Source organism: Ammodytes marinus (genome assembly GCF_949987685.1).
Source record: "Ammodytes marinus genome assembly, chromosome: 20".
Taxonomy (NCBI): Eukaryota; Metazoa; Chordata; class Actinopteri; order Uranoscopiformes; family Ammodytidae; genus Ammodytes; species Ammodytes marinus.
In genome coordinates, this window is record NC_137224.1 from 20,614,083 (window position 1) to 20,637,089 (window position 23,007).

The window sequence follows — 23,007 nt, forward strand, 5'->3', positions numbered from 1 at the left end:
AGAATTGGTACGGAATTGGGATTGCCCAAAAGATTTGATTTATGCAAAACATTCCAACAGCCAGCATGCCTTGGGTTGGGACCCTTCCTTGGTGCTTCTGAGATGTTTTCTGTACTTCCTGATCAAACAGGGAACTCTCCACCCAAAGGTGTCCAAGCAATTACACATTTAAATATCACTGTTTGGTGTCACACCATATGACATTGATTTATCAGACACCATCTATTTATTCATTGCTAATTCAAAATATTGTACCTGGACTTTGAAAAGAACTCCCAAATAGTAATCTGTGAGATCAGTCTGTACTTTTTTGAGAAGATTTCCATTTGTTTTTCTTAGTTTTATTCAAGTTTAAAATGTGTGAAATGTGGTTTGGACAGTCACACCACATCATCCACCCATGTATAGTTTGTATGGAGTATCATCTCATTATGCGTACATTAGACCGGTAGATGCAAGGGGCCCCAAATGGCTAAGTTCGCCACTGACTTTAGATAACACATTTCCACAACAGGCAGTCAAAATACAATTTCCTCTTAAATCATTTATTCATGTATGTACAAATCTATCAAGAGCAACATGAAACAAACAATGGGTGATTTTTTTCTTGAAGCATAAATCATGACGGAGCCCTTCAGACAAAACAGGACGGACATGGAGAAGAAGATTTTATCGCTCTAAAAAAAAAAAAAAAAAAAAAAAAAACTACACACAGTCCCTTCGGCCATCTTAAGACGGGCGCTGTTTGAACATGGTCCCAACAGAAGAAATAGAACAAAACAGATTGTCATTATGGAATGGCTACGTTATGGCAACAAGTGCTCAGGAGAGGTGATTGATTGATTGATTGATCATTCACAGATACAGACTAGAGAAAATGCTTCTTCTCTTTCATTCCGTCTGTTGATTGCAAACATGGAAATCTGACATTCATTTCAACATTTCATTGTGTACTATTATTTCCCATTATTCCTCCCATGGTCCTTTTTTTTTTTAAATGTGAGAAACTGCACATTTCACCTTTTGAATTGTTCTCTTTATAACATTCATCAACATATATTAACATTCATTCCTGTGTGTGTGTGACGTTGACACTTCAACCGTTTATTAAAACATGAAAAAATGTGGCAAATCCTAAATTAAAACAAAGAAAAAAATCATGGTTTAATACTGTTTACGATGGGAGTTTTCAAATGTTCTAAATGAGCACTGCAGGTCTTTCATGGGCAGTGAGACGACTTAAAAACTAGAGATCCAGATATAGCAGACATGTGGCGGAGAGGGTGGAGGTGTTTATAAGTTGCTGAAGAGTTCGTTCCTCTTGCTCCAGTCCATGGGTGGGGCTTTCTTTGCGGCTCGTTTCTTATGCGCTCTCTCTTTGGCCTGAGCCAGGGACAGACCCAGGGCCAGGTTATCAGCTGCTGGGGCCGCCTCCTCCGCCTGCACACACACACACACACACACACACACACACACACACACAAAAATTGTACTTAATACTTGTTTTGGCAGAAAATCAGGACTATTCCATACATTTTGCATTACAGTTAGATTCTCTCTGGAAGAATCAATATTTTTACAGCATATAGAAAACTTTAATAATCCGTCAATAAAATTCAACCTCCCTCTTTACAAACTGTTCTCCACTCTTTCTCAACCCCTCCATCTACATGATAAAGTCCTTGAAGGGGGGGGGGGGGAATCTTTCCTTAAAGGTTATACACACATCTCATTTGACTGTATAGTGTCCTTCGAGGCACACACAGAAATACGCACTGAAAACCTATCACTAGATTTGACGTTTAATTTAAAATCAATTTGAAGGAAAAACCTGTGATGAGATAGAAAAAGTTATTTCAAGAAAACAAGACGAGAACTAGTCGTTTTTAAATATGTCCGCTTCATTCACTAAGACGTTGTGGCCTTGATACTGTGTTGAAGTATAAAAAAATTAAAATTAAATGCAGCATCACATATTAAAACCTAGGTTGACAGACTCTTATGAAATTATTAATTATTATTTATTTTGTAATTGATCTAAAAATGTGAGCTGTGGAAAATGTCTCCTCACTTGATAGATATCCTCTCTATATAAAATACATTGAGCTTTGTTTTTTTTCCTTTAGGCATGAGAGCGTACCTGGGCAGGTGTGTGGCTGCTGCTGGCTGCTGGCAGAGAGGCGTTGGACGAGGCGCTAGAGGCTGACGAGCTCACTGACACTTTGGCCTTCAGCTCTGGTGTCGCCTGAGAAACACACAAACACTGTTTATACACAACCACACATAACAACACATCGACCTCTTCTTCTTTTAGTTAGTTCTCCTTCTATGTATAATCCTGTTACCCCTGCTCCCTGTGTTTAGATTCCTGTGTCATGTTCGTTTGTGTGTCTTTGTTGGTTCTATCGAATCTATCATTCTATTTTCCATTGTACTCAGCACAATAAAACAATGCCTATATGTATCTCCATTATATTTAGATGGAAGATTAGAAGAAACCTGCTGGCTGGATCAAGAGAAACACTGTTTGTATTGTGAGTGTTATTCCCTGTGTCGCCCAGTAGGGGGCAGTAGAGCCATTCTGTCACTGACCCTGCTGTGTGTTAACAGAAGTGTCACTTATTAAAGCTTTACTCAGTGTCAGCACTGATGTGTGTGTGTGTGTTTGGGACTGGCACACACACACACACACACACACACACACACACACACACACACACACACACACACACACACACACACACACACACACACACACACACACACACACACACACACACACACACACACACACACACACACACACACACACACACACACACACACACACACACACACACACACACACACACACACACACACACACACACACACACACACACACACACAGGAGTAACAAAGAATTTTACCCAGCTGCCCCGTCTGCCCTGCTACAGTGTGTGAAAGCCTTTCAAGCAGGTATGAAATTGGCCTCAAATTCATAAGCAGCTGCTGTACTAAAAATAAAGCCAGGCCTCTGCCAGTGGCTGTGGACAAATGCTACAATTTGCTGCATGCCACAGGAGCGCCTACAAGAAACTTGAACTTATTTACCTACACCTACCTACTTCTTTATTTTTTAGCTCCAATCAAATACATTCTGATCAAACCATATCAGTGAGGAAAACACGTAATTTGTCACACACACACACACACACACACACACACACACACACACACACACACACACACACACACACACACACACACACACACACACACACACACACACACACACACACACACACACACACACACACACACACACACACACACACACACACACACACACACACACACACACACACACACACACACACACACACACACACACACACACACACACACACACACACACACACTTAGGGTCAGAGGTGGCTTGTGTTATGTAATAGCTGGTGAATGAGTGATTGTCCGGCTGCCTCAGAGGAGAATCTGCCTGCATGTGTGGTGTGAGGATGTGAACGGCGCTCATTAGTCGTCTCATTAGCATAATCCCCAACCAGCGCTAAAGCCACTTCAATCCCATGATCCTCCAGGAGGCAGAGAGAGAGAGACACAGAGATAAAAACAGAGAGAGAGAGATATAAACAGAGAGAGAGAGAGAGAGAGAAAGAGAGAGAGAGAAACCCACACTAGTGAGCTCCTGTTGCCATGGTGAAGGGTCAGCCACAATGTCACCAGAGGGGCCGATCCACTTTTCCCGTGTTGTCTGTGTGTGTGTGTGTGTGTGTGTGTGTGTGTGTGTGTGTGTGTGTGCGTGCGTGTGTGCGGGGGAGTGTTTACTCTTGATAACCTGGCCCTGCTGTGCCTGTGGAATGTCCCACCAACACATGGTGTTAATGCAGACCGCTAATTAAAAAGGAGCATTCCGCTGATTCGACACATTCGTCAACTTAATATTTAGCATTGCTGAAACTGTTGTGTGATGTCGGAAAAGATATCTCCTATTCCCATTATTATGGAAATATGTCAAGGCCAGGTACTAACGGATCCTCGGACTGGCAATTGCAAATGACTGATATAGAGCATTTATTTTAATGTAATGTCTCACACTGTAGAGAAAGACAGTGGTTGTAAGACTGAATGAGTGAGTCCACAGAAGAGTATTATCCGCCTTGGTTAATGTTATCAGTCTGACAGTGACAGTTCACACATGAAGACACACACAACACTGTTTAGAGAAAGTCCTAATCTGCTGCCAGGAATGTCCAGAGAATCAGGGGGGCTTTTCCAGTGTGTGTGTGTGTGTGTGTGTGTGTGTGTGTGTGTGTGTGTGTGTGTGTTCCTCACCTCTTCTTCGTTCTCTGATACTCTCTCTAACACTGGCTGAGGCAGAGGTCCTACAGGGGGGAAAGAGAACATACAGTATATACATCAATTCACCCATCCTTATGTGTATTATAGCATCAGTTAACGTGTGTGCGTGCGTGTGTGTGCGTGCGTGCGTGTGCGTGTGTGTAGTACCAGTGAGGTGTTGGTCAGTGGGCAGCACGTTGCATCTCTTGAAGAACTCCTCTGTCTCAGCGTCCACCACCAACAGTGTGGTCTCCTCTCCTCCTGCTTTGATGGCTGCCACCACCTCTGTATGCTGCATGCCAACCACTGACACTCCATTCACCTGGGAGAGGGACAGCACAGCTAAATAACTTAGTATTTTCAAACCAAAAGTCCAAAAACCCAAGGATGCCAACCTTTACAATTACCAAACATTTAAAAAAAAACATGGTTACTGGATAATCCAAACTGCACTCATAATCTACCTTCGGATATTCCACTGGATGTGTAGTGTGTATCTTGTAAGGAAGGGCTTGGTTGTTTGGGCGACATTTTGGATGTGGCTATAGGGGACAATCCAGTACTGTGACATATTATGTATACTATCAGTGCATGTATGTATACATCTAGGTCTGTTAATGACTTGATTTCTGCATGTGCGTATGTACATAGATACAGTTATGTACGCTGCCTCATTGGAATACCGGCACACAATAAATGTGCGATAGGGTGCTAACACTCGCACTATAATACCTTATCAAATACCTATTGAATATTAAAAGTATTTACGATTTTTGTTTTTGCAATAAGAGCAAATGATTAAATCATTAGAGATTAAATAGATGACTGAGATTTTGACTTGACTTGATTTTCCAACTGAGCCCAAACAAACCTGGATAACATTTATTTTATTTGAGTGAAACTAGCATCTCCAGTTTGACCTGATCTACCAATCACGGGTCCCTGAGTTGTCCCTGCATGTTAAAACAGCAGCTCACAAGCAACCACAGTGATCCAACCAGTTCTCTGACTGGGAGACAAGCTAACTGGCTGGTTCACCTCATGTGCTATCCAGCAATAATAATGAAGAAATGAATTAAAATAATAAATAAACAGCTTATATATACAGTGTTGGAAGCCGTGGGGGAAACCGTTTGGTAACAGTATTTCTTACAGGGCGTGGTGGGATCAGTGTGCTCCCACAGTGTGAACTAATCAAGCTCCCAGGCAGAGGAGTCACTGAGGTATTCCTGTGGGAGGAGGTCAGGAATCTCAGTCTCTCGCTGCTCCCACGCTGGCTGTGCACATTGGACAGGTGGTACAGAACACTGTGCTGCACTCACCCTCCACTGACCCCTCGTCTGGGAGTTAGCTCGACAGAAACTCACTATCTTAAGAGCCCAGGGAAGATAGGAAACTCTAAGATAGGGCTTTTCTTCTGATTTTCGTATTACAGAAGAAAATCCTAACTGATTTATTATCTTATCTGACCAAATGACATCACTGAGGTGCAGCGTATAAATAGAACATAGTAGTGGACCCAGGGCGGACCCCTGTGGAACACCATATTTCACCTTTGAGTAGTTTGAAAATCATATTGTTGTAGACTACTACTACTAATTCACTCTCCATACATCCTATTCCTTTCTCCCCTTTTTCCAAAACTAAAACCATTAATTTAAATGTATTAGCAACTGACGTAAAAGGTGGAGTCAGTGATTCTGGAGAAAGCCTGTTGTCAAATAACTTTTTAAGCTACCTGTCCGTACTGTGTGTGTGAGTGTGTGTGTGTGTGTGTGTGTGTGTGTGTGTGTGTAGGCCTAATGAAAAAAAGAAAATCCAGAGTGAATACACAGCCTAGGCTCTGTAAACAGGTACGTAAACAAAGGCTATGTTAACAAAGGGGGCCCATCGTAGCTAGCAACATGCCAAACTCCATCTTCAGGCCCGCTAAATCCAAAAATCGGTCAACAGCAGCACATCATCTGGGTCATTCTATAGCTTTTCCGTAAAAAACTGACACCTGTTTTCAATTATACGGCCCCTTACTCTCATACCATGGAGGGAAATCCATTCCCCTCCCAGCATTCTGTTCCCCAATAATCCACCTCTTCAACCACCAGCCCCACGTCCTGTTTAAAGCTTCCATCGTGATGTGAATCTAGTATGTACAGCTGTGGTGTTACTTCATTTGCATCATCTCTGTACCACCCCACCCAACCCCCCCCCCATTCTCTCCTGCATGTGAGAGGCCCTGTAGAGCAGACTGTGTGTGATCAGGCTGTAATTCAGCTAACAGACACAGTAAGTGGATTAATGCTGACCTTCCCTGCCATGTTCTACAAGGCTAGAAGGCCCAGTCCGCTAAAAAACACAAAAAAAAACCCAACACAGACCCACACTGGAGCACACAGATAAACACACTTACAAGCTAATAATACCCCGATGTTTCCCATTGGTGTGATAGCATAACTGCGGATGTTACGGACGTTTTGTGTACCTGGATGATCTTGTCCTGTGGTTTGAGGCCGGCCCTGTCTGCTGGAGAGTCATCATCCACTGCTCTGATGAACTGTCCCGGTTTGGACTTCTCACTGTGCAGGTTGAAACCGTAGCCACTGGAGCCCTTCTTCAGGTGGCAGAGACGAGGCCGCAGTCCGCCACTCTCCTCCTACACACACACACACATACAGAGGGAAATCATTAAAGGTGGAATCAGTCATATTTTACTGTCTTTGTGTGAGAAAAGCAATAATACATATGGTATCATCTGGGCATCAGCTTCATTCCTGGTGCAGATTAATATCCCATTGACTGTCAGGCCATTGAATTCTATGTTATATACGTTATATTATAGGAAACAAAATGAATGACATTTTATGAATCAAAGAGAAAGCTAAAAAAAAAAAATCACGGAATGAGCATTATCATTTCTAGAATTCATATCCTTTCTTGGGGTTTTCTGTTTCCTTGGCAGAGATGAGCCTCTATAAATACTGGATGAGTCAAGTCAGTGGAGTTGTTCTAACTTGCACCATTTTAAAAGATGAATCATCTGGGAAAAAAAAGGCTTACGGTGTTAAACATAGATTCTTTGCCAATAACTAATGTTTGCTGCAACAACTTAAGTTAACCGCATTATAACAGTCTAACATCTTGGATTCAGCGATAGGTTCTGGCTTTCTCACATGTCAGTTCATATGGAAATCAAATTAAATTACTAAGAAAATATATACTCTAATATAAAAAGCCACCAACCTCGATATATGATCAAATCTACAAACCACTTTTAATCTATATTGTTTTTTTACATAAAGACAGCAGGTTAACAACTTTGAATATGACAGCTGTTGTTGTAAACCTCAGACACTTGAGATTGAATGTTTTGATGGTGAAGTGAATCGCAACAACACACCTTCAGAGCAGAGAGAGAGCTCAATAACCACAAGACCATTTTTGACTGTAGATAAGCAAAATGGTTCTGAATAGCTGTGTTCAGACAGTGCTATTTAAACACATTTGATTTGAATAAATGCAAATTCATCATAGATTCAGTTTTTACAGTGCACTGCAGTCCACATCCAGAATACATCAATCAATCTGAGATTTTTACACATCGATCAATCTTAACATGTTCTAACTTAACAATGCATGCATGTGATTCCTTTATCTTTACATTGTGTAGGCAGGTTGCTTGCTTGCTTAATAAAACGTATTACATAATATGCAAATTTTAAGTTTGAAATTGTAATTTGGGTTTCTACTAGAAACTGTATTCATGGTCTATTGCGCAAAAAAACCTTTATACTTTTCACAGGACCATTGCTGAATATCCTCTTTTCAGCCTCTGTCTGAAAAGCTCCATTTTAGAGCCTGTCCCCAAAGCACTCCATTCCAAAAAGCCCAGTCTGTTCTGATTAGTCCTAATGAAACTGCCAGTTCTCTATTCACACAAGGAGCCAATATTAGTGTTGAAAAAAACATGAAAAAGTTAATGTTGCTTAATAGGTGATCTTTAAAACTACAAATTCACAGTATTTTCCTAGGACTCACTATGTGGACCTTAGACCTAGTTGTCTACACACACAATGAGACAATACTAGAAGCTGATATAGTTAACTAGAACTAAGTGAATGGACCAGTAAACAGGTCTGTGTCCTCCTGCAGAGGTTAATCCTGCTGTGGTCTCTGTCTGATAAGGCGTCTAATCCCATGTGTGGCTGAGGGACCGGTCCATTCGTTTGACAGTAAACATTGTACACAAGCTTCACCGACGCCGTGAGCTCCCTCTGAATCACATTACTCCTGCCGTAAATGATAACTATGAAATGGGGTTCTTTTAAATAAGGCGTCATCTGCATAAAAGGTGTTGTCACTTTCCTAGAGCTCAATTTCAAATGTTATTTATTCTATTTTTATTGCCAACCGTCCTTTGTACCTGAACAAATTATGGTCGTATAGTCAGTTTCGCAATTATCTCCCGACCCTAATTTAACTGGTAACATTCCATATATGGTCCAGCCCAAACCATTTATGGAGGTTATGAATGTGTCAAATATTTTCAACAGTCAAACTTTTGCTATACTATATTGTGATGTATATTTAAAAATTCTAACATTTCAATGAGTATCTCATAACATAAGGTTTTCCTAACATTACCCCTTTTATTTTCTTGGTGGAATCTGCCCTCCGCATGAGTGTTGAAGCAGCTTGTTAAGCCTTTTACAGCTCAATGGAACATGTGTGTGAGGGCAGTCACAGTACTGAACACCTGAAGGCTCTGATAAAACATGTTCCCCACCCCGCCAATGGCTCTTCCACCCTCTTGATAAAACTGCACCTATCTGCAACATCCCCAAGCTATCAGCGGCTATCTGCACTGATTCCCTTCCAACTGCAGCCTCAGCATTGACTAGAGGCAGACTCACCCAGCATGGATTATGTATTACTCAAAGGGTTTATAGGAAGAATCAGCAGGGTTGATGATTGCTGAAACATTGGGGAGTGTGTGAGATGGATCTAGTGAAGATTTAGATTGGAGGTGATGGTCAGGTCAGGTCGAAACCTTTGGATGGAATCACACGTTTATGACAAAGCCAACATATGAAGATGATAAGGCTGTGGTGCAGAGTGCACTGGGAGGATACAGTACACACTAAAAATGCATCTCATATTGAGTCATATACCTCCTTCTGGGCCAAGGAATTGAGCTTTTACACACCTGTAACAACCCTAGAGATATGTAATGTGTGTGGCATTCACTGCATATCAAACAGCTGTTGGGGGACTTAAGCCTGTTAGGACCGTTTCATAACTGATGATCATTACAGAGGTTTGCTTTTGCACCATATGTGAATGTGAGGATGAAACATTGGTTTGTTTTCCATCAGGTTCGGTTCTGTCTCACACCTATCGTTTGCTGTGGTCTGAATCAGCTGGTGAAGTGAACCAAAATGCAGCGATGATTGATTTACAATTGGTCAGAATTTTCATGCAAGAAAAAAACTACAGGAAGTATGCTACGAGAACTCGTTCAGTCCGAAAATCCTCAGGGCTACCCGCAGATCTCGGTACGCTTGTTCTCATCTGAAATAAAAGGATCCTCAGCAAAGTTGGAACAGCCCAAATTTGTTTCAATTGAACTAAACATGACAGGTGTGACAGCGCTCTAAGGCAATGCTTCCCGTCAGGAAACATAGGTGCTACAAAGCCTGGGGGGGTCATTAAGCTGCACTTATCTAATATTGTCATATTAACAGTCATCAATCATATACATTCCAGTGTGTGGTAAGTCTCACTTTTTATGAAGAATCCACAGAGAAACCCATAGTTCTGCAGTTTCCCTTGGCTTTACACAGCTTTATTAGTGTCTTTCAGTTCCTATGTTTGGTTTTGCGACCAGAAACTTTCACACTTCCCCCTTCTCTACAACAAACCTCATTGTGCCCTTTCCTACTGTCCATGACCTGCTCGGCACCAAACAGCAGACAGACCCAGCTGAAGAGACAGATATCGGCTGAGACCAGACCATAACTGAGCTAGGAGGAGGGAGAGTGAAGCATTTCCTTACATTAACCAGATGTCCAGAAACACAATCCCAACTGAAAACTATTGTTGCTATGTGTATCTGCTAGATGCGTACTGGGAAACTGTTTGCTAACACACTAACACCAAATCCAGTTGATTAGTCACCAGTGCCGATTGGTTGTACAGCAGGAAAAATACTATGTAATATAGTATAGTACTTATACTATATCAAATCACACACAAGGTACAACTGTACAGAAACAGCAAGAAAATGTGTTGAAAAGAGACCTATTTACCTGACTATGAATCACTACGTGGATCGGTTAAGACAGCCAGCCCGATATCAGATTAATAAATTACGGCCGCTTTTTGCATCCAAAACCGATACTAGATCAGAATGGTCCCATTTCTAAAAGTTCAGGAATTAAAGGATGTGTGAGCTTCAAATCTCTGATGAACCAGCTCTATAGTACAATTATGTTACCACTGTCCAGAGGAGGGCAGACCCTAACCCAGTACCAGTGGATCTATACGAGTTAGGCAGAGGCATAAATCTCTCTAGCACAGATCCAGCATAACTCTATCAGAATGTGTGTGCTTAAGTGACAATTGAGTTCTACTTTCTGATTTTTTTCTTTTTTTTTTAAACTATCACCTTCACTGCACGCACAGGAAAACCACAGCATCAGCAGAGCCACACGCAGCAGAACAGTGCAGTGACTGTCAGCAGGCGTTGTGTGATAATGAATCCGCTGGGTAAAGTCCAGCAGAGAGTCTCTTTAACAAGTTGGCACTAATACAATTTACAATGTTTGCTGCTAAAGCTAGCCTCTCCTACAGAGAAATACACATATCTATCTCTTTCTTTAAAGGGCTACCGGAGTTTAAGAAGGTTTGGGGAACACCTGCACTAGAGCACCAACTGTTGATTAATCCAGTTGAAAGGAGTCCCCTAACGAAATGCAACACCTTCCTCCTGTTTGAGTACTATTTGCTAAAGACTACAGTGGCCAGCTGTTTTAGGAAATAACTTTGCAGACAGGGTAGGGAATCAAGAATTACTGAGAGTAGTAGTGGTTGTTGGAAATGTGACTTATTCAAGCCTTTACTCTGCGGGGCGGTCAGAGGTCAACCTGTGATAAGCTGCAACCTGGTGGGGGTCTGGCACCAGCAAGACCCAGAACATGTTAGTGGGTTTGCAGAGACCTGTCTGCATGCTCAAGTGGAGGACACTGCATTATCTGCCACCAAACAGCCACAGTGTGAGGGCAGGATTATCTCAGTTTTAGCGTGATGCTTCGAGGGGCAGTGGGTTGCTGGCTGCTGTTGTAAACATTACCTAAGCTCGCTAAACCATCAAAGGTTAATGGTTTTACAGCTCTCTCTAGTTAAACATCACATCCTGCGCTAGCATATCATAATGAACGCTGACTCGTTGGGAGGACCTTGAACTGAGTGTGACGCGAGACCTTTACGACCATCTCTGGGCACAGTTCCACCCAAAGGAGAAAAAAGCAGCACTCAAAACGTGTCAACTTTTTTTTGTAAATTAAAGTGCGGTGCATGTGATGTGACACGTGTTGTGTTGAACTTTACAGCCACTCTTACGCCATCCTCTTGAAGTGGTCAACTTGCAACAAAAAAAATAAAAAATTGTAAGAAGGATTGAGTCAGAGTCCATGCACATTTCTACAGAATTAAACAGTTACACCTGCCGGTTTAATCATCAAACTTCAGTGTGTTTCTTTAGGTACTGACCATAATGTGTTGGGACTATCGAAAGGGGCAAGTGCTGACAATTGGTATGAATATCTGGTCAAAATAACCTCAACTAAAGGCCCAGTCTTCTGCTTTTTCGTAGCTCTCAACTACATCACACTGTGGATACAGTTCCATTGGCTGATGCAGACCATGAGACGTGGTTGGAAAGCTCTGAAAAAGCTGTAATCTGGACCTAGACTTAGCACCATAATAATAGATAACTTGCATAAAATGTCCTTAAATAAATGCAAAAATGTAATAATTAACTGTATTTCAGTGTCAACACTAACAGAACTAGTGAAATAACTGAAGTACTATAATCTATTACATGCCCATTATAATGTTTACTTTTAGGGGGTAAGAATGTATCATTCTGACATTGTGCAGTACATAAATCCTGTTTAGTAAAGCAGTCAGCTGTATTTTAGTGTCCAAACTCTTTAGTTCTAGACTGACTGACTGTGGGTGTGCTTTCCTGATGAATCATGGCAACATTTAGCTTTATTACTTGAGGTTAACATATGAGCTTACACAGTCAACACAAAGCCCACAGCAGTGCCACTACTTGTAACAGTATGGTTATCATTAACTGGCTGGGACAAAAACAAACATAGCAGCTACGGCACTATGGCAACTCTCTACGGGGACAGGAAGTGGTTTTTCTCATTGGCTCCACCCCAACAGCTAACAACTCGTATGCTGACGGAGGAACCTGCTGTGTGTGTGTGTGTGCGTGCGTGTGTGTGTGTGTGTGTGTGTGTGTGTGTGTGTGTGTGTGTGTGTGTGTGTGTGTGTGTGTGTGTGTGTGTGTGTGTGTGTGTGTGTGTGTGTGTGTGTGTGTGTGTGTGTGTGTGTGTGTGTGTGTGTGTGTGTGTGTGTGTGTGTGTGTGTGTGTGTGTGTGTGTGTGTGTGTGTGTGTGTGTGTGTGTGTGTGTGTGTGTGTGTGTGTGTGTGTGTGTGTGTGTGTGTGTGTGTGTGTGTGTGTGTGTGTGTGTGTGTGATATCTGCAACTGAAAAAATTGAGATCCACCATGTAGCACTCGTCAGCCTTGGTTTTGAAGGCCTCTTATTGAGGGTTTGCATTATTACAGTGAGTGCAACAAGGATGTGACAGAATCAGAATTAGGACTAGATCGTCTTTATAGGAGAAAAAACACCGGTGCAAATAGACTCAGTGGAGTGTAATGGGGAACAGGCCACACCCAGCTTCCTCACAGTCAACCACACAGTTGTTATAGCAACAAAAAGGGGAGATGGTGAGTACATTGACACTTAAAGCTTAAGTTCAATTTACTTTAGTGCTAAGGTTGGCTAGATAACTAGATTTTAAGCTGGGACACATTCTAAATCGAGTAATTTCAAAATCAAATACAACCATGTTACCCTTTAAAATGAATTACCGTTAGCTTGCAATTAGCAGGTACCCTTAGCTAGCAACAGATTGAAGAGCTCCTATTCTGGAGGATTCCCAAATTATGTGTGTGCTGGGGGGTGAAGGATGTGTGTTGTGTAGGCCACCTAGCTTATCATACTGTGACCCCCCGACCCAGGCCCCGATAAGCAGCTGTAAACTGACGGTTAACAGAATCTTTCAATGTAGCTTCACAAAGGATTAAATTAACTCCATAAAGAGAGTAGTGCGCAGAGGAGAATGGTGTCAATCTGTATTAACCTTGCACATTTCAGAGCATACTGTATTTTTATCCCTCTATGCATATAAATCATCCCAGTGTCTTTGCTCAGGCTGGATTCTCTATTTAGTAACTGCTGGGTAATTAGAGTTGGCAGTAGTCGGAAGACAAAGCCTTACATATATCATAATAGCGTCAATGTGTTCACAGTGAGTTTTGGGGACAAACTTCAAAAGGACAGTTTTCTAATTGCGTGTTGCACCAAATGTAATTCTAACCCTTGGTTGGACACTCACAGCAGTGATGGCAGAGTCTCCTGTCATTTCTGTGTCAGGACCATAAACCTAGGTTAACCTCGAGTGGCAAATGCTGAAACATGAAATGAATGGCTCCATGTTCTCTGTTGCTAAGAATAAAGCAGATTTGACACTGTGTGTGTGTGTGTGTGTGTGTGTGTGTGTGTGTGTGTGTGTGTGTGTGTCCCAAACACACACACACATCAGTGCTGACATCAGTGTGTTTGGGTTTATTTGGACTAGGTTACTAAGAAAACAGTGAGGATCTGGGTCAGATGATTCCAACAGCCAATTTTAAGTAGTAGGTTTCAGATGGCAGCCAGTACAAAGAACCATCAGATGGAATGTTTTTTTTCCCCAAAGGCAATCAGGGTTTGCTCTCAAAATCTCCCTGTTTCTGCATTATTCCCTTTTGTTCATTAGAAACTCCACTGTTAAAAAATTGTGGAAATACAAATATTACACACACCTATGCAGAGACATTTCTGATTTCGAAATTGTGATCGTTTGTGTGACAATAATGAGACAAAACGGAGCAGAAAAACAGTGATGTCATACTGTGAAATCCACACACACACAGCTGATAGAATTAAATACATAGTATATAAGGTAAAAGAAAATGCAAAAGCAGATGCTGGGCTGGCAATCAAAAATACAACTGTTTTGCAGTTATGCACCCCTAAACAACTATAGGCTGCCAGCAACAAGCCAGAATGGACATGAACAAATGCTGGAGATCTTGTGTGCTTGTGTGTATCTAAAACATATAGATTTTCAATCTTCTAATGATGTTTGGCGAAATGTTCAATTAGGAAGAGTGACTATATGCATTGCTCTCTCTCTCTCCCTCCTTATTTCTCCTGCTTTCAACTCAGTCAGCTGACTGTGGGCGTTTAAGTCCTTCACATCAACCCATTCACTTTCCCCACCACCTCTGTGAGTCAATCATCTTGCTGCTGTCAGATTTTCAAACTGTCCCCTCTAAGCTGTAATTTTTTAATTTCAGTTACATCCACTTAATTCACATCTACAATAATACACATTAAAGGTGATACATTGTGCATAGCACATTAATCCCCACATAAATGACTCAATTATTAATACATTATCAAAAAATTTTACTTTCTGCAAACTTAGAAATGGCCGATAAATGAATCGCTAATGAGTACACTGACTAATAAGTTAATGGCCGGCCGGACAAAAATGCTGAATGCACTTGTGTGTGTGCAGAATCTGGAGCATTCACAAGTTAAGATGTTTGGTAGAAGTACTTCAAACAAAAACTAATCAAAATAAACTTGATCAATGAGTGTATCCCTGTGTTCAAAGTCGGGCATTGGTTGACATATTCGGTCTAATGGATTAATCCATTCAGAGTGTCCGTACTGTAGCTAGCTGTCAAATACTTGTAGATATGTTCAATAATACAGAGACAAAATATTACATACACTGGCTGCTACTTCTGCACTGAATGGAAGACAGTGAAGGAGCTTTGACATGCATCTCTTATTGGTTAGTTTCACAACAACTCCTGAGGATATACTAATAGAATAAAACTTTAGCAACTCCTGCCATGCGGAGTAACATGCCAGCAATATTGATTTACAGCTACTTCTGCACTACTTCCGAATCAATAAAGAGCCAGATTAATTGTTCTTTCCTAGGTTTTTATGAGATAAGGGAGGTTGTAAAACACAGAAGAAGAAATGATAGGAAAGATGAGAGCTGCATCTGAGGTGCAGTCTGAGGATCAAAGTCTCCTGGAAGTGCAAACAGGGAGTGGAAACAAAGAGCACCCAGGGTGGAAAAAAGTTACCACCATAAGACAATGAAATGTGTATCCTGGAGCAAAATGGCTAAATGTATTTTTAAAAAAGGTGCAGTTTGTAATATCGGAGCATTTTAGCGTCTTCTAGTGGTGAGAGTGTAGTTGTCAACGCTCCCTTGCTAACGCCTCACTTTGGGAAAACTTACAGCAGCTACGGTGGCCTTCAAGGACAAGAAGTTAGTTACTGAAGACATCATCATCCACCACAGCCTCAAGTTTATCTACACTATCAAGTGATGACTTTTCTCCATTCTGTGCTATGTAGAAACACGGTGGTGCAACATGGCGGCGCACGCCATTTCTTATTACTAAGGAAAAAAAAGGCTTATTCCCAAAAAAAATTGTAATAATTATGATATCGGAAAGTATCTGTATCAGCCAACATCCAAAACGTATTGGGACTCAAAATGGGTGAATCGGTGCACCTCTAGCAAACAGCTCATTACATAGAAACCTTGCCTGAGTACTTGTAACCAACCCATTCCTTTAGGGTCCCACTATTCCATCATTTGTTTGACATTTTCACATCGACAAGTACAGGACAAATCGCTGTTTAATCCTTGTGGCCTGCCCCCTCCTCTTACCCACTCACACATCTTGTCACTTCACTCCAGCCCCCATTGACAGCGAGTGTTAAGTGAGGGTGTAGGTATTTCAGGGTCAGCAATGGCCTCCTTGCTGAGGCGTGAGAGTCCTCTCCTCTTTCCTCCCTGGGCCCTGAAGGCTTTTCTCCCCCCCCATGCAAACACAGTGGACAAAGCCTCTTTCTTGCTGCCCAGGATCTCTATGGTGACCAGAGAGAAGGGCTCTCGGTGTGGTTGGAGGACCCGATCCGCTGGAGGCCAGGATGTTACCATAATATGATGACATGCTCACTCGCTTCATGCTTTTATCTTCCAGGAAAAACAAGAAGAGAAAAAAGCCATCTCTGAAGAAAGAGATATCCACATCTTTTGTTGAGACTATCACCATGAGGATTTGGCTTAATCTAAGAGTGAAAAAAAGTTTGAGTGAGCGGAGCCCTGGGCCGCAATACCAAGTCCGACCGAAGACAATCGTGTGAAAGGAACCATTGTCTGAAGCGGAACCACGATTATGCTCGGAAGGGTTTAGTTTTCACGTCATCATTGAGCCAGCCCACTCAAGTGTGTATCCCACTGGAGGGCTGCTGCTTATCAGAGGCTGGTATCAGACCATCGGAAAAAGGCTCTGCCAACTTTCCCATCAGGGAGGAATTCAGCTGGAGGTTTTTCAGCATCCCAGCCAGCCAGCCCAAGCTTTTCACTTACCAGAGGTCAGAGTATTAGTGACGGGGCACGAGCCACCAACGTAGAATGACACAGACACCTCGACATCCCATTTTTTAACAGTAGCACAGGGATACAGCAGCATGTGCCTCAGTGTAGGATTAAGCAGGAGGTGTGGACTCTGCTAACAGAGTGGAAGTCAAATGAGTTGGATTCAAGTCAGACCTGACTCATATGGTGACCCTGGACTTAGGACAACTTCAAAGACTCAAAGAAAGTTTAAGTTTGACTTTACGGGGTGCTTTCAACAACTGCCGTGTTTGGTTCAACTGAATGTCCCTGGTACGCTTCCAGACAAACTCCAAACGTCAAACCGTTTATGGTAAGAACGTGATCGGTAAGAACGTGATCGGACTCGATCCAGCCCAACTGCAGAAAGCACAGTGTAACGTTCTCCCGTAGCCAGCTACGCTATGCATTATGAGATGAAGAAGACAATCTAATTTCTGTAGATTCTTTCTTCAGTTTTCTCCGTCGAAATTCTGACCAATTGTAGAGAAGTTCGGGAACTACGTTAGTGGTGAAACCGCCTTAAGACAACAGATATAACTTGAATAAAACAGAAAGTAACTTATCCCATGACGAGCAGGAGGGAGAGGTGTGTTCTGAAGTGCACATTAGCAAACAGCAGACAGATGATACCTTGGCTGATCACATTTGGATATAAGGACTGGTGTCTTTATGCTGTGGTCAAACAAAACAATTAAAAAATGGACAGCATAATGTTAGGCTTAAAAACCACACATGGAGAAGCAACAACTGCCAACTTTATTTTCTAAAAAAAAATCACATCTGATTTTCATGTTGTTGTGGAAGCTCTCATATTCCTGATAGGGAAACAACAGTGACATCAATCTTCCTTTCGGGAAGCAAAGTAACTGCATAGCATCAGTGGTACGTGTTACATAGCATTTTATCACTTGCCAATTGTTGCGAATTGTTTGCTAACTTGACCATTAGTGATCTATCAGTTAGAATGTAATCTATGACATTGAATCCCTGCCAGTATACCTCCATCATGATTTGTATCCGACCCTGGACTAGGTAGAAAACTCCTAAGGGGGGGCCACATCTAAAAATAACCAAATATCCCACTAGTTCTGTAAATCCTTCAGAAAATCCACTTTCAAATCTCAGAGCTCCGACGAGATTAACACTTCCACAAAGAGGGCTATAAATGCAAAATAGCCTCATTGTAGAGAAGGTGCTGCTGAGCTGAGAGAATGGGTTATTACACAACATTTACATGAGGGCCCCCAGACTTTGCTCTGGCTAAATTTGCTATGTTTATGACCGTTTTGAATAACAATCTAATAAAAACTGTTTCATAACGGAAACAAAAGCCAGGGCTCCGAGCAAAGTACTAGTACTTCAAATGTCGATGTGGTGGAATGCCCAAAACAGGGCGTCGAATCATCAGTATTGTTGCCAATGGAGCGCTGTTTGAGAGTACCACCAATACTTCAGTCTAGACACTCTGGGAGTGTTCAATAAAAGCGCTATTTTTGTAGTCACATTATGTCATTTCACGTCGTGTCTCAAAATCTGCCAATAATAACAATAAACGTAGAGTAAGTAAAGTTTTGTTATCAGCCTCTGGTCCGACAAGCCAAACCTGATGAGGAATTTGAAAGGACAATGACTGACAGACATTTGTATGACTAAGACTCTGTTCAGGAATGAGTAGAGGCCTGGCACAATGCACTGTGCTGCGTCACCTCCCGGCCTTTGCACATAGACTGTCACTGGCACTGGAAGTGAAACTGGCTGCTTAATAGCGGATCTATTTCAACATAACCTATGCCGGTCAGACACACGGCTGGCCTCAGATCAGGTGGGGAAGATACAAGTCAGGGAAAAGTGCTGTTATGACAGGTGAATACGACAAGAAAGTCTTGATTAACCTCTAAGTCGGTAGAATGGAATGAATGCTATATGGTCAGCCACATAGCAGTTTGGCAAATTTAAAATTTTGATGATGACTTGAAGCAACATTGCAATGTGATCATGTAATTATCAAAAATCTTAGATAAGACAAAAACAGACATTTCTATCTGGATATTCTGTAAAAAAAAACAGAAACAGCTTGTGGATAAAACAAATTAAAGTGATGTAACAAAAAAAAGTGGACCTTGACTTGAGGGTTTTTAGACACAGTAGTAACACACACTGATCCAAAGGCTGAGAGTAAAGCTCCATGATCAAGTTTTTTTTAAATAGATTTTCCAGCTATTTTGTTCCCACATATGACAAAAATTTGATATAATCGCCATGCAAACAAATACATAATTGAGGATTTTATCTATCTTGCCCTTAAGCCTCTAGCCTTTTTCGCTGCAATAGGTTAAGAGCTGACCTTACGTCTAAAAACAGAAGAAAATGATGCATTTTTAAACACAAATGGTGAGATTTTGTATTTAGGATGTAGGCTAAAGGGAAAGCCTCATTCAGTTCCTGGTGACACTTGTTAGGCTAATAAAATATAATGCAGTAAGGCTCTCAGGCATTCCAAATATTTATTCCCTGTAGGCCTATTTGTTCAAAACTTTCTGAAGAATCAAAACATATGAAAAGCATCGGGATGTTTTTTTTATGAATCATGACGTAGCCCAGTGCCTACATCAACAACGTTATTGGAGACCTTGTTATAGCCGTAGGGTAGGGGGCGCCACATATTAAATCTACATAAAAGCCATAACAGTCAGAATCAGTAGCCTCCACTTTGGCAAGTGTGCAGTGCAGTGGTGTGCTGTACACTGTAGCCTACCTTAGTGCTAGAGCTGACACTCAGCCTCTCCGACCTCTCTGAAGAAGTGTCCCCGTTCTCTCGCGGGGCTGGGGTGGACTCCCTCGGGGTGCCACCTCCGTTGCTCTGTGCGTCCCCACGGTCCGAGTCGTTGTCCCCACCGCCGCCGGGCAGGGGAATCCCCTCAGTAGCGAACTCTCTCCGGCACAGCAGGTTGTGTTTCTTCAGCAGCTCGGCCGTATCGTTGTCCACCACTACGAGCTCGAGGACCTTGTCGGTGGCCCGTATCTTGGTGACCACTTGCTGGTGGCTCTCGCCCTCCACGCTCTCTCCGTTGACGAACGCCAGGCGGTCGCCCGCGAGGAGCCCCGCTGCCGAGGCGGGAGTGTCGGGCTCCACGAGCCTGATAAACTGCCCCGTCTTGCCCTTCTCTCCGTGCAGGTGGAACCCGTAGCCACTGGAGCCTTTCTCCAAAAGACACAGTCTGGGTCGGAGGTTGTTTGACATGGTGGAAACTCTTCTTGGAACCGACTTTTCTTTTAACAGCAAATTCCAAACCACTTAACAGCCTTTCAAACGAGGAGTCCTTCAATAACACATACGCTACAAAAACAAAGTGACACCTGTTGCGCACACCGACGTCGCTAGCTCCACTTCCGCTGAACTGACTGAGTCACACTAAAGTTTCCACTGCGAGTTCTGCGTTTTCACTCCGACCGCCTGGTTCACAGATCCTCCCCTATCAACTGCTGTGTTGCAATCTTCTTTTTTCACATGCTACCCGACAGTATCCCGTCCTCAGAGGCAAGTGTCAAGCTAATACAATAAGGCTAACACACGTCCTTAGATTTTCAGAATAAAGGCTAATATCTGTTAGGCCTATGCTACAGTATTCTTTATGATTTCACTTGCAACAAACAGGACATGTAGCCTAATTAAATATTAAAATAAGAAAATATAGATAGGCCTAGATAAATTGAAAATGAAAACATATGTATTATTGAACTTGCCTATATCGACCAATATACAGCTTTAAAAATGTATTTAGCCTATTAATTGCCTCATTCATTTATGGATTGATATCATAGGTATGTATTAATTTATTGTTGAATTAATTGCATTCGATGGCAGCAATCATTTGGGGACACAGGTAAATTATTCTGCACCATTTTGTCTGGGAATTTTTGCATCTAAACTAACGTTTTTTAAGGGTACGATTTAATATTTTAATTAATGTAGGCCTAATAGATAGTTGAAAGATCAATGGCCAATTTTTTCAACAGTTTAATAGTTGCAGCACATTTTGGTCTAACAGAGTTCCTATAAAAAAGTATTCTAACACTCCGCATAGGATAGCAAATCTAGTAGGCCTATCTAGTAAAATAATGACAGCACGTTATAAGGCTAAAGGCTACATGACCTTCGGAAAATGAGGTACAAAAATGATCTGCCTTGAAAGTGGTACAGGCCAGGGTTGATACTGCAAAAGTGAAAATGAATTGTTGTGAATCGATCCACTTCGTCGAAAGCTACAATGTATGCGCTTTTATTTTGAAGGCTAGACCTGCAAGTAGGACGCTTCTATTTATTCCTGTAGAATGTATAACTATATAGCTTCACTCAATTAAAAGTTTATCATGACCCGTGTTGCATGATCCCTTTATAATGATGATGATGCAAGGTCACAGAACAGTAGTGGTTATATAGCAGATTGAGTGCAATCCATTTCTCACTTAATCACTCACACACGCTCCCTTGTGGCTACAGTTGACAACCACATGTGGGGGACTGCAGGATAGACTACACTGTCTATATAAAGTGTGCTCAGATTAAAAAATAATTTATTTTTGTATGCAGCAAACAACACTTCAAAGACAACTTTTGGCAGCGTAGTCTGACAAAAAAAAAAAAAAAAAAAGAGGTTCAATATATGCAACAATGGCCAGAACAATCTGAAATACATCTCCATAGTAAACGGGTTCAGACCTGAGCCATTGCATCCATACAGTTATATGGACTAATAGGAAACATTTGCAGAAGAGCATTGCATACGGTACTTCATAAACGTGCTTGTGGAGCTGTTGTATTGAGCTGTGACATCATTCGTTTTCTTAAAGCTACACTAATCGTTATTTCAAACAGTACAAATGGGGTTGTGTTTAGTTGCCTCAAATTGGCACCACACAAATCAATGAATGCAGTGTTTCTGTGTGTATATCTGTTTTTTTTATGAACAAAATTTAACCCTGAGTGTTGAGTTCAAATCTAAGGGAGTAATGGGAGTTCTTCGTTCTGTTTTGTTTTTCATTTTCATGTTGATATTAATACAAATATAAATAGTTTGAGTTGACTATACGTTCTGGAGGCACTGACATGCAAGTGAGCTTTACACTCCATAATCTGGCCATAAAAGGAAAAATATATATACATTTATAGATGTATTTTTATAGGGGGGAGTTATGCAGCCAACACACACACACACACACACACACACACACACACACACACACACACACACACAAGAAATACAATATTGAAAAATCGGATCACTCACTCGCAAAATACAATATGTACATAGATGTCTTCTAAATGAAAATCTAAAAATTGTAAATCCTTCTGTAGGACATTGTCAAGTAGCTCATGTTATGTACTGTAGGTCTCATGCAGCCATCCTCAACTACAGACACAATTTCTTTCCATTTCAGGTGACCAAAAAAATTTTCATATCATTAAAGCTTAACTTGCCCCGATGAGTCATTTGGAGAAATTCCGACAACACTGTCGGTGCATCTACACGAGGTAAGCCTCCTGTGATCATGCATGGATTTGATATAGTCTGCTAATAGCCCAGGTTTATCTTTGCAGTAGTAGAATCAACAACTGAAAAATGTTTGGGCTCTTCTTGGGGATTTTTTCAGAGCTCCTGCGCATGGTAGGCGAGACCCGTTTGTAAACACTGCCGTACTGAGATATACAGAGAGGGTTCTGAGGAGCTGATAGGCTTCATCAACGTTTTGTCAACTCGTTTGGGCGATGGCTTGAATGTAACTGCCATCCATTTATATGAACAGTTACGCACTATAGCTTTAACACA

The 23,007-nt window shown here is 41.7% G+C and overlaps 1 protein-coding gene across 1 annotated transcript; it reads right to left on the bottom strand.

Annotated features, from left to right (window-relative positions):
• Positions 1 to 524: 524 nt before the first annotated feature.
• On the bottom strand, positions 525 to 20,658 carry nherf1a (NHERF family PDZ scaffold protein 1a). The gene is made up of 6 exons (XM_080048738.1): positions 19,935 to 20,658; positions 6,818 to 6,988; positions 4,507 to 4,660; positions 4,333 to 4,382; positions 2,141 to 2,245; positions 525 to 1,440 (listed from the first exon to the last, which is right to left on the bottom strand). The coding sequence occupies exons 1-6, from the start codon at positions 20,418 to 20,420 to the stop codon at positions 1,294 to 1,296; spliced, it is 1,113 nt and encodes a 370-aa protein (XP_079904864.1). The 5' UTR covers positions 20,421 to 20,658; the 3' UTR covers positions 525 to 1,293.
• Between the last annotated feature and the right edge of the window lie 2,349 nt (positions 20,659 to 23,007).

Coding starts and splice junctions, on each gene's coding strand:
- nherf1a (XM_080048738.1), bottom strand. CDS start 20,420: ATGTCAAACAACCTCCGACCCAGACTGTGTCTTTTGGAGAAAGGCTCC. Junction 4,383..4,506: donor CACTGACCAACACCTCACTG/GTACTACACACA, acceptor TCCCCCCTGTAG/GACCTCTGCCTCAGCCAGTG. Junction 1,441..2,140: donor GCAGCCACACACCTGCCCAG/GTACGCTCTCAT, acceptor GTGTGTGTGCAG/GCGGAGGAGGCGGCCCCAGC.